Source organism: Loa loa (genome assembly GCF_000183805.2).
Source record: "Loa loa unplaced genomic scaffold supercont3.36, whole genome shotgun sequence".
Lineage (NCBI taxonomy): Eukaryota > Metazoa > Nematoda > Chromadorea > Rhabditida > Onchocercidae > Loa > Loa loa.
This window is the reverse complement of record NW_018108216.1, coordinates 185,068-197,774: the sequence shown is the minus strand read 5'-3', so window position 1 is coordinate 197,774 and position 12,707 is coordinate 185,068. Positions and strand designations below refer to the sequence as shown.

Sequence of the window (12,707 nt, the reverse complement as noted above, 5' to 3'; positions counted from 1 at the left end):
AAAGGATTGCTTTAGTTATGATGGATAAATACCATTCAGGAAGCTGCTCGTTTGTTAGAAAACACATCGATGCATACGTCGCCCATGTTGAAGAATTTACGGTTCCGTTTGACTTGATGGGTCTTGCGATAGGATCACACGGAGCCAATATCCAGAGCGCACGGAACATTGAGGGTGTTGAAGATATACAGCTCGTGGAGAGCAATGATGGTCACACTCCAGTACTTTTCAAGGTTAGCAGCAATCTATGTATCAAGCGGTTCATGAATTACGGCTCATGGCTATTATTCACGCTCCTGTTATTTGCGTCCCGGAGAAAAGCCCAAGTTATTTGTCATCGAGAAAATTCAGGTGAACTCGGCTCAGGTAATGAATGACTTGTAGGTATTTGCTCAGAATGCTGAAGCTGCAGCTGCAGCTCGTTCACAGCTGGAATATGCTGTAGAATCGTTCGACGTACCTCGTGGAATGGTTGGCAAAGTGATCGGTAAATCGGGTAAAACGATTCAGGTAATGATCAATTTTTGCACGAAAGGTAATATGTAAGTTGGAATTTCATTCAGTCCATACTGTGATCATCGACTCTTCAGGATATCGTGGATAAGTCAGGTGTTGTACGCGTGCAGATCGAAGGCGGTGATGGCCAAAATCGAGTTGATGAGAATGTAAGACCATTTTTATTTTCTTCCGTCTTCCAAATTGGATGATTTCGAAACTTATCTGAATTTGTTTGTACTTACTGCCAAGTTGATATTTTCATTTAGGCCGACGAACCAGTGCCATTTGTTTTTACGGGTACAAAAGACGCGATTTCGATGGCAAATCTGCTGATCGAATATCACTTGCGCCATTTAAAAGAAATGGAGGAAATGCGGTTGAATGTAGATGAGATGCAACGGCAGCTCTATTCCAGGTCAACTCCTCCCCCCGCTGGAATGAATGGCAATGGGTAATTGAGAATTTGATGAAGCACAGCTGAAAAAATTTGATTACAGCTTTTGACTAATTTGGGGTTGAAGTTTTGCATCTTTGAATCTCAAGTTTTGCAAACCTGTGTGTATGTTGACTTAATTTGGCTTATTGTTTTTTCCTGTGGTTTGTTGCAAGGGGCTATTGTTTTTTTTTCCTGTAATTGGTTACAAGGGTTATGTTTTTTCCTGTGGTTTATTACGAGGGTTAAAAAGGTATCGGTTTTCAAATCAGGGTGTGTCGCCATTTGGGAATTTTCACCTGTAAATGTTGGACAGTGAAGCAGGTAAGAGTAGAGCTGGTTCATCATAGCAACAAACCAGGTGTTTGCTGTTTTATAATTTCTTATTCGTGTAAAGCATGTTTTTTTGTATTTGCTTCTTTGGCTTCAAATTGATTTTGTTGTTTACTCACTCAGTCAGAAAGATTTAATATCATTTCTTTTAGCTATCGATTTGAACGCGCTGGCTATGAAGGAGGAAATTTTGGAAGTGGGCGCGGTGCACCCTACAGAGGACGTGGTCGCGGCGGTTCTTTTCGTGGTGGATTTCGTCAGAATAGGGGTATATTTTTCCAGTGCTCACTGTGAAGTCTTTTGATGACAGCCTGCTTTTTTCTTATAATCCCTAGCTTCCAAAATTGTTTCGGTTATTTAAAAGAATTTTATTGCAGGTGGCGGTGATCAGGATGAGCGGCGTCGTCCAGCGGATGATGAAAAAGGAGGTGAGAAGGAAGAAAACGTTGAACGAGAAGCTCGTCGTATTGCTTCTGGTCGTATTCGTGGGGGTCCTCGGCGTGGAGGTTGGTTTATAGCACTGAAAAAACATGCATTCTGGATATTATACTTTATTTCAAATCAAACTATCAGTGTGAGAAGTAGGATGAACCTTGGTATCTGTGAGAAACTAGTGTAATAAAGAATTAGAATTAATCGCAAGCAGGGATTCTGTCGTTAAATAATATATTAGTCCATTGTGATATATTCCGAAGTGGAGGCGACTGCTTGGGAAGAATTCAGAAGATGGACTTTGGTTCTGCGAAAGAATGAAAGTTGTTCATAAGTGCTTACTGCTGAAGTTCATAAACTCCGAATTTTGTTTTAAATTAGGTTTCACAGTCAACATCTACCACATCGTCGTAGATGTATGGATCTAGACTGCCGAAAGTCGGTTTTGGTGTGATTTTAAATATCGCTTATGTGTTTTCATTCTAGGCAGAGGTCATCCAGGACAGGCAGTTAACGGAAGCGGTTGAGGATGCATTAGAGTTATCAACTGATGTGGCTGTTAAAGGATCAACCTCGAAATTTTAGTGGATCTAAGAAAAGGAATTTTTTGAGTTACGTCCTTCATATGCATTTTTTGCTGTTTTGACTAGTTGTTATGCACTAAGTTTTGTTGGTTGTTTTTTCTCTTTTTCATAAATTCACACTGGTTTCCATCAAAACAAATCCGTTCTTTCCAAATTAAAACGCGTATTAGAGTTCCATTTGCGTGTGTGTGTTTTTCAATTGTTTCGTTTGTTTGTTTTACAGTTGCTATTTATGGTATCCCAAAGACAGTGTGCTTCGTAGTTCAGGGAAATTGTTGTGGAAATAAGTTAATCCTATTAAGCTTGCGATGTTGTATCCATTCCAGGTATTCCCTCCTGATTAGTTTTAACAAACTGCATTATAATATTTTGGATCTGCAAAGTCTATAGCGTACAGTCACTGTCATTTAATTTTAAACCATTTTTGCTTCCAATGCTTTTTTGTTTTCGAGTTTGTTCTTTTTATTACATGATTATCCGATTACTGCAGTTATACAATATATGCAGATTTACGGTGATCTCTTCCTCACCACTCCTCGTATTCTTAAATCCGAGAAGTCTCTGAAATGTTTCAGAGTTTTCGTCAGGTTTCTGATTGATTTCGCTCTAGTTGCCCAGCCACATGTTTCAAAATAGCTTTCAAAATAACTCAATTTCGAGAAAGTTCTCGGTTGTGTGTTTGATGGGATCGTGTATTCTTTTTTGCTAATAAGATATATGAAATAAAGTTCATTTTTGCTGAAAATGATCAACACTATTCATCGGCACGAAGTTGGACGAAAAGATAAACAATTATCAATCGTCATTTAAGAATGTTATAGGCATTCGGCGAACCCATCATAAAGCGTTCAATATGAGGATTTTTACATATGAAATTGGACCAGTTCACGATCGTCTTGATGTTGTTACATTTTTCATGAATCCCTCTCGACATCCGATTTAATGAATAACTGCTGAATTCACCCGTCATCCCAAATAATGCTGTTACCGCCTTGCAAGGAACTTCAGCAAAAATTACAAATATGACAAATTACGGGTTTCATATGGAAACGAATTTTCCTCAGTACTTTATTCACAATAACGGAGGTAATGGTAGCATAACGCGCTGCAGAGTGTTTTAATGGTTACCTTCGTAGCACTAAACACCTCCTTTATAATTGTGTCCAATCTTTAATTGAAGAAGCATGAGATTCGAACATAACAAAATAATGTTATTGAGACCAATCCTCAGCATAAAAATCCCGACATTTAATTACAAAAACCAATTTTGTGGAAGAGCTTCAAAGAAGAAAAGTACAAGTGAAAATATAAAATTGGCAAAAAATATCTTTGAGAGGAGAAATGGAACAATTTGAAGGCAAATTCCCACACATAAATTTTTCACAGAGAAATGAAACAAATCAGTAATGAGTTAGGAAACACGAAATATTCCAACTCCGGTATATTTCCATAAGATGGACCTCATGCAGTTATTAATAACGACTCCCTAACAATAAGAAAAAAAAAACTTCATAAACACCTGCAAAGGATGATCGGAAACTTCGCAACAGTTATTTAAATTATTATTAAAACTACATGCAAAGATATTAACTCTTTGTTAAACTGCCTAATAAAGGATTTGATTAGCACTGTCTTTTGTTTACCACAACCACCCTGATTCATAATTCTAGAAAATGAATGACATCAACTGCTGATGAAGAGGAGCTTCTGTGTAGTCTGGTAATAAAAAGTTAAATAAATTAAGATAATGAGAGTTTCAAATCAAAATGAGAAATTGAAAACGCAAAACCACAAGCACCAACAACTGAACATTACGTCATTTCGAAAATATGAGGAAAGGAAAAAAGTCGCTAACCGGCAAGCAGTTTCTCCATGAATAACTCGGTTAGTTTAACTACACTAGATTCACCGTATATCATTTATAGTTATATGTAAAACCTTGCATAAAATATAGCTAAATCTAATCTGTTCAAGAAGAAACACATGACAGGATAAAACACGAAAAGCTTTCAAAAAGAACCGATCAAAATGAATCAATATTTTATTAAAATTGTGTGTCAGAGACCATGAACCTTAGAGCAATATTACCATTATGCAAGAAAAAATTATTTTTATAAGAATGCAGGTCTAACCGCTTAACTTTATTGCAAATATTTCAAATAGAAAATACACGTGTAATATTCTTTTAAAAAAAAGACTTTAAGCTACCGCATCTCAGAAAGTATTCGAATGCAATCATAGTAAACAATAAAGGAAAATAAATTACAGTGAATGCTTACGGCAAACACTATCCTTTTGTTGCTGAGCGATGACATGCACAGATCGCATTGTGAGTCCTCCTGGATGTTCTTCAGTTTCCAGCACTGCTCTCGGCCCATAATTTTCACCGACGATGAAGCTTTGTGTCCATTCCCAATACCACTGATAGCAGTCACTTTTCGACGGATCACTACTATTCAGTGCACTTAAAGAATAAAATTTTGAAACTCACCACTTTCAAGGTTTCAACGAAGGGAATGTCATTATAACAGGATATGCCCGTTACTAAACACATGCACTACAACATCTCAAAATTGTGAATAATTTTGATGCGCATGACCATTGATTTGGTCTACTATAGCGCAAAAACAACTGTGATATATATATTTTTTTCTCTCCCACTCCTTCTTATCAACATCTTTTTGGAAGAAACTAAGAAGAAAGATACTGTTTCTTTGCAATAATTGACTTCCAGAAATTTACACAACATTGCGCTTTTTCGAACTGTTCGGTAAAAACCGATGATCCCTGAGATGTCGGGTTGAAAGCATATAGTTTCCCGTGGCTTCTGGACCAGCACATAATCCATGGGTCTAAATGTGATAATTGGACATGGAAATCAGTGCAGTACTAAACGTTCCAGTTATTTGACTTCAGTTATTTGACGTTATTTATTTGAGCCTATTGTTTTGAAATGCTCAAACTTAAAGACAAATATTTGGGAATAAATTCGAAGAGATATATGTCCTTTACAAGCAATGATTTGTGTAAGGAGAGTGTGATCCTTCCGATCTTAATTTGTAGACTAGTGAACTATGAATAAAATATGAATAAAACAGTTATCAAGATTGCCTTGTCATTCAGTAGCAACCAGATCCTTCATAAGCACAAATTTAAGAAAAAACCAACTAATCAAAATCGAAGTAATTCGCATTCCACGACAATAGAAAAAAGACAACAACAATTCATCGCCCTCTTCAATTACTGCAACTTCTTCACCTTTTGCAAGGATAACATGAAATCGCCGCATCTCAGAATGAAGTTCATCAAGCATGAACACCTGGAAATAACTCCAAACGGTTTTTTAGAAAACTGCAAAGTAAAACATATTCTTTTAATTGCACAACTGTTTCGGATAAGAATGCAATCTGCATCAACAATCGTTTTTGTTACAGAGATTAGCGAGGTAAAAAAAAAAGAAAAAAGGAAAAGAAAACTTCATTCTGAGATGCAGAATGAAGTTTCTTTTTTCTCACTAATTATAAAAACATTTCATGTTTATAACGGAGAGCATTCCATGGATATCTAACGAAAACTAACCATTTTCCTTCTGCTGCAACGATGTTTTAGCCATTAAACTATTCCCTACTATGAATTTTTTTCTATTCCCTGTTATGACTTCAAAGCTCCCAGTAAAACTTAATAATTGACCTATATTTTTTACTAGATAAGATTTACCGAACTAAATACGCTGCCTTAGTACCACCTTTTTTATTGAACAGAAAGCTGTTACAGGAAGAAAATCGGCTGTTGGTATTTTGTTGCTTTGGTACCATTTCTTACTCGTAATTAATCATTTAGGAAATAAACTTACTTTTGCAGGAAAAACTGGTGCAACTTTTCTATCAGGTGTTTCGTACACAGATTTAATAGCTTTACACATTTTTCGAGCTGCTGCCATTCTTTCATCGAAAGGGAGCGCAGAAACATCATCACCATTTAATAATGCTGCATCAAGAATCCGAACTGCCGCTTGCTCGCCTTCTAATCTCCCTTTGTCATCCAACTGTAATTAAACGGTACATCACAAAGCAATGGACTCATTTACTCTTGAACGGGACAATTCATTGTGGTGAGCCAAAACATGCCCAACTTCCCGTATTTTCCAAAACAACGCCCTTATCCCGCTCTTGGATCTTCAACCATTAAATGGTAACTCTAATAGAATGAATGGAAGACGTGAAAAGAGACACAAAGATGAAAATGAGAACTACACTAAAGAAATCCGACCAGTTTTTGATCATGAAACTTTCTGCTAGAATCGCATGTATGAACAAATTTAAAGGAAGAGAAGCCTAACCCCTTTGTAAGCTTTAGTAATTTGTACAAGCAACACTGTATCTTTCGGTATATTGACATCGAAGGGAACTCTTTCGAAACCCTGTTGAGAGTATGATGAATAAAAATAAGCGCCCATTTGCTAAAAAATAACAGAACTATAACAGTTTTAAACAAATTTCGGCTCTTCTAATAGGAAATCAATTTGATTTGTAAAGTCTTCTCTTACTGTAAAGTGTAAAATACCAATTAAAAAACTGTAAAATATCATTTGAAATCACAAAGCTATCCATTTATCAGCCGAAAATGGATTGATACATCTTTTAAACGCAAATAAAGTCACTATTAAAAATAGTAAATTTTTGCTTAAGGGGTATGCACCCATTTAACTATGAGTAGAACAAGACAACCCTGAGACATTATCGAAGATTGAGTTAATGACAGCGTCGATACTTGAATGATCAACTACTTCTCATGGAAGCTGACAGTTTTTGGTACAACTCTCTAAATATCGATAACTTGAAAGTATGTGAACCTTGAATATAAAGGCTTTTTACTGTGGCATACTTTAGCGTGGTTTTTTCATGAATACCTTGCATACTTTAAGAGGAGGTACAACCTCTTGGTAACAGTGACATATTGACAATTACGGTAATCCTAAGATACTTCAATAAACAGAACTAAGTAATTCCAAATAGAAAAAAAGACTCACAGTCGAGATCAACAGGACTGGAACCTCCTTTTCTGTGACGGCGCACATTCGCAACTCGGCATAACGCATTCTACTTCCTCCGGACGACAGAACACTTTTCGTGAAAGCTGCTGGCTTTTGTTGCAATTCTTTAAAATCGATAATCTAAAATTGAGATTGCCTGATGCTAAAAACGTCAGAAAATATCTCGTGCACTTCCATATACTTCTGTGTTAAAATATTTTCTTAAACAGTAGACGACTTTTAATTGAAAGATTAATAAAACTGTTTCAATCAAACCTTGACAAGGCGACTGATAGCTGCAAATAATGATTCATTTGTTTCGTAGGGTTTTTTTTGGTTGACATCCGGAATTTTCCAATAATGCAAACATTCAGTTCTTAGCTTTTCTTGGTCTCGATCTAGCTGACTAGTATTTTGAGCGAAAACTCGATATTTATTCAAATAACTTATCTGTCTTTTCACCGTCCTGCAATGACACAATATATATATATATATATATGCTTACACAAAGCACATCCTATAAATATGCACCTCAAAATTGCATTATTGCTAATCAGAGATTACAAAACGATTGCGAATAATCAAGATTACAAAACGATTGAGAATAATCATAGATGTTCTAAAATAATAACCTTTCATTGTGTTCCAATATATACGTCATGAAAATTTTATCCGAATGGATCATATTTTCAGGAACAACTTCTATCACATCTCGTGCTTTAGTTTCCCACAACCGATCCAATTCAGCGTTAATTTTAGTCATGTATTTTTTCACTTCTGCGACATAACATCCCAGAGGATTATCGCATACAATATATCTAAAAAGGAATAATAAAGGAGGCGTTGTACGAAGGAGAATTTATAATCATATTACTGATTTATTTAAATATTTGAACTGATGAACGTAATGCATCTGTGTGATTCCAAAAACAATTTTTGTGAAAAATAGGCATTCCTTGTATCACCAACATCAATTAGTTGCTACTTTGTTCCATTAAGTTTGAACCTCCAAGATCACTCGAAATATACATGATATCATGAACAAATGCAAACATTTTCGTTTATCACTTTTACATCTTAAACTCATTAAGAATGAATACTGAAAATACTAGGCACTGACTTCTCTTAATGCTCAGATTCAGTTTATGAACCGAATTCTATTCACATCGTTTACAAGGAATTTTCGAATCTGAATATACAAAACAAACAGATGCCATGTTCTACATGAAATCTAAAGGCTAACCATATGGCATAATATATTATATAACGGTAAATGCTAAATCAAGGGGAAAAGTAACCTTTCCGAATTAGCTGGACGACTAGTATTAGGTTTGTGTATTGATATTCTTTCAAATACAATGTACATCAAATAGATAAGACCGACACTAAACGGTGTGAAAATGTCGAATAATTTACAAACAAATTTTCCACCAGTTACTGTGTTGCGTGTTTTGACACGCAGAACCGAAAGACCAGTCAAAAACTGACACAGATAAAGACGTTTTGATAGAATTTCCTGAAAATCGAAGTAAATTTGTAAATTTTTGGTAAATCCAACAATAAAATTGGATTTTCAATAAACATTTTTAGAAAAATCCTAATATATTCAAATTTCAAGAGATTTCATGGAAAGATACCTACAAAAAATTCAACATTGAAATCTAAAGATTAAAGAAATTTTGCCTGAATATTTTCCTGCTGATCGACGCAAAACCCACCATCAGCCATCACCAAATCTACACCAACGTTATTGGTACCGCGTTTCACAATCTGAGTTACTTCAAAGTAAGTTAAGAGCAAATTGTGAACGGGAAATAATTTCACTAATTTTAAACTAGGTTATTCGAAATTAAATCATTGGTTTCAGACGAAAAAACGACATCGAAAAACCCTTGATATTTTTCTGAATTTTTTACGGATCAGGATTTTGCAAAATGACATGAGCTATAAGAATTTTTTAATATATTCATAGCTTTTCTAAATAACAAAATATGAGCTAACTTCTTCAAATGACGTGATATTGTCTGGCTTGGTGACATCACCATCGTTGTGTTTACCATAATAAGGTTCGAAATAGGAAGGTGAAGCGGCCGTAAAACGTTTCAATTTGAAGTCATCTTTTCCTGTAAAAAAAGAAAAATTATTTTGGATAAAAAAATATTTCACTTTTCTTACTCTGGTTTCCTTGAAATCTATCACAGAATTTGCAAAACATGAATATATTTCCCCATCATTTATAGTCAAGTACGTCATAATTCATAGTGTCTATCACAAATTTTGTAAAAAATTTAAAAAATTCTTAACTTTTAACGTCATTCCGAAACCTCTCGCATTGTAGTAACCCTTTCTCCACAACACATATTCTGCGAATCCACCAGGACCAGCACATATGTCAGCAAAGTAAAACAAAGGCGACGATCGATCAGTATTTTTCCCCGGAGTTGCTACTCGCCATTTCTCATTTTTTATTTCCACGTTCATAGGATTTTTGATTTCAATATTATCCGGCTTTTCACTTGTTAATAGCCAATCATAGATACGATCCAAATTTGCCATTTTCATCGCTGCCCTTAAAAAAATATATCTTTTGATATCAATCCAACAATTCTGAAATATGGGCAACGGATTTACATAAGTTCTTCTAGATGATTTAGCTGATCGGAAAAAAATAGTTCACCAAGGTGGATTTTCTTAATACGCAAAAAAGAGATCCTAGAAAAGAAATTCGGCATTGATCAGAGTTCAATAAAAAGAGAAAAAACTGGAAAATTATAATTGAAAATATCTATGAGCGATGTATGAAGGATTATGTAATTTTGGCAGAATTAAAAACAAAAACAGCATCCGCATTTACACCATCTACATAAGAAAGAACTAATATAGAGTGTTACAACTTCACTGGTAAAGCCAATATACTGTCTATTACATCAATTTTTGCAATATTAAATGAATTACCGATTCTGAAAGAAAGCAGAACCGATTGTCTCATATGGATTTGCTCGAGTACGGGCTTCCTTTAAGTCTCTAACATCAAGCTGATCAAAAACGGATTTTGCATTCAACATTTTTTTCATTAACAAGTTATCACAATATTTCCATTCACCATCCAATGTCTCCTTTCGCTAGAATACAAAAATTATGAAGTTTCTTTAATGAAAAACTATGAAAATAATAAAAGTCAAAAAGTTATGAAAAATTATGAAATTGAAAAGATTTGGAAACTGTGAATTCTCCCCAACTCATTTGTTTTCCACTTTTCAGCCACGCATATAAAAAGCAAACCTACATCTCCAATGATAATCCAGTTGTCTTGATCTTGCAATTCCTTTATGAACTTCTCTCGAACGTCATCAGGAGCGGATAGCCATAATACATTTTCCTCCACAAGTTTTTCTTCCTCCGTAAAATCCCAAATTGCATTCCAATCCCGAGCAATTTTCTAAAAAATGAATGAGCAATTGTTTGATTTTAGATCACACATAGTGAAAAGCATCCAATTACAATAAGCAACAAGTCAGTTTTTCAAAATTCAAAAAACGCTACAGGATTTTTATATCAGAAAGAATTTATTATATAATGAATGTGGAAAGAATCAATTCTTCATCATCACCTGATTGGTAGGTTGTCCCAAACCTTCGCGACCTCGCTGTGTGGAAAATGGTATCAGTTCTGTGCGTCCTTGGCCGCTTTTACCAAGCCCACCACCATCGTATCCCATTTTAGCCAACAATGCTGCTCCCTTGTTTTCATAAACGCGCTTTGCCTAAAATGTTCCGCGAATTATATTTTAAGTGCAGGAATTATCAGGAAGTGCAGAAAAAAGATATATTCTTAGGAAAAATCAAGTGTAGGAAGAAGATATATTCTTTTTAATCCGAATAAAAGAGATAAAATACTGGAAAAAAAATCATTTCAAGCATGAGCAGGAAATAGTGGTAATCAAAACTTCCAAAGTTGAACAGATTAGAAAAATGATTTTTTTAGAACGGGCACTTTCTGGTAAAATCTCATCCCTTCCCTGTTGTGAGGAACAAATCATTGCTGCAGCAATTTAGGTCAAAATGTAACCCTTGAAAGCAGCAAAAAAGTGTACAAGCTGAAGGAATAAATCAACCTGTGTTTTAAACGAATGCCAAAAAGTATGAGACTTCAAAATAACACACTAAAGAATAAGTTGCTTACGAAAAATCTCTAGTTTATGGCCTTGTCTACAGACTATAAAATTGAGATTTTTTATAGACGTCATAGATGATTTTTGGATTTTTAGTTTATAGACGATTTTTGTAGAATCCCTAAAGCTAACTATTTTTGCAGGAATTTCACTGAAAGCATCATCCTCATCGTCACTATCAGTCAATTTTTCACTACTTCGAAATGGTTCCTTCATCGGCTTTGTTTCTTGAAGTTCTTCTTCAAAACCGTCTCGAATATCTTCCAAACGAGTGGACACCAATTGACGCATCATCTGGAACACCTATTTTACAAAAATGCAACACACATAGATGCTATCAATAAATTATAAAAATTTAAACAGAGATAAGGAAATAAGTCAGCAGCTGTTGCTTTCCAATTATACTTCACAGCTCGTTCTCTCGTCCTTTGTACCCTCTGCAAAGCAGACTAAGTTTTCTTGGAACTGAATAAGAATGAAGTACCGGCGAAGAAATACAATAATTGTTTCTAAACTTCCAAAATCTGGAGAATACGAAAAGATTACCTACCTACTGAGAACCAGAAAACATTTCTAAACTAATTTTAAAAAATTAGGGCAAAGAAAATACGACTTATAGTTTGTAGTTTTATGTGGAAACCTTGAAAAATACATGAAGTGCATACATAACCGACAATACGCTCTCACTTAAATACCAAACTATTCATATTTGGACAATTGAAAGTTAACTTTTGAACTCTCTTCTGGAGGTTTTAAATAATTCCAAAGCCAGAGAGAAACAGATCTCCAGCACAGAGCTAAGAAAACTAGCGAAATGAAGACTCGTGTATGATTGATGAAAAAACTCAGACCTTGCTATTACTGACATCCATCGTATGCCTTGAAGCATCTTCAGACATTTTTATTTGAGATCTGAAAACAGAATATCCAAGTTCTTACAACTTTAGTTTAAAGTGAACCATATCAAGCTTAACTATGACAATGGATTATTTTGGCAATACGATGATGAGTGCCGATCACGTGTTCCAACGCTTAAAATAATAGAATTGAACCATATCACGTACTCCAATACTTATAACTACTAGCATGGTCGCAATGGACATTAAGTTAGTAAACGAAATTCAATTAAGACCGATTAGCAAACTATACGTCAATTAAGCAAACTATACGCAAACTATAATATATTAAAACTATAATATTAAGCAAACTATAATATATCTAACC

General features: G+C 34.9%; 2 protein-coding genes across 2 annotated transcripts in view; one reads left to right on the top strand and one right to left on the bottom strand.

Moving 5' to 3' along the window:
• The window catches only part of LOAG_17045 (fragile X mental retardation 1), a 6,147-nt gene extending 3,104 nt beyond the window's left edge, over nucleotides 1-3,043 (top strand). The window contains exons 7-12 of the mRNA XM_020449706.1: nucleotides 385-510; nucleotides 591-665; nucleotides 765-949; nucleotides 1,417-1,532; nucleotides 1,642-1,770; nucleotides 2,183-3,043. Of these exons, the coding sequence (XP_020306727.1) occupies nucleotides 385-510; nucleotides 591-665; nucleotides 765-949; nucleotides 1,417-1,532; nucleotides 1,642-1,770; nucleotides 2,183-2,223 (672 nt within the window). The 3' untranslated portion in view covers nucleotides 2,224-3,043. The remainder of the gene's footprint in view (nucleotides 1-384; nucleotides 511-590; nucleotides 666-764; nucleotides 950-1,416; nucleotides 1,533-1,641; nucleotides 1,771-2,182) is intronic.
• A 1,499-nt stretch (nucleotides 3,044-4,542) lies between these two features.
• Nucleotides 4,543-12,382, bottom strand: LOAG_08398 (hypothetical protein; the record flags this gene model as incomplete). The annotated part of the gene is made up of 16 exons (XM_020447689.1): nucleotides 4,543-4,744; nucleotides 4,973-5,132; nucleotides 5,449-5,599; nucleotides 6,134-6,325; nucleotides 6,620-6,739; nucleotides 7,310-7,453; nucleotides 7,589-7,778; nucleotides 7,945-8,130; nucleotides 8,611-8,828; nucleotides 9,314-9,435; nucleotides 9,637-9,881; nucleotides 10,268-10,434; nucleotides 10,599-10,751; nucleotides 10,923-11,075; nucleotides 11,616-11,777; nucleotides 12,335-12,382. The coding sequence occupies 16 exons, from the start codon at nucleotides 12,380-12,382 to the stop codon at nucleotides 4,543-4,545; spliced, it is 2,613 nt and encodes an 870-aa protein (XP_020302108.1).
• Between the last annotated feature and the right edge of the window lie 325 nt (nucleotides 12,383-12,707).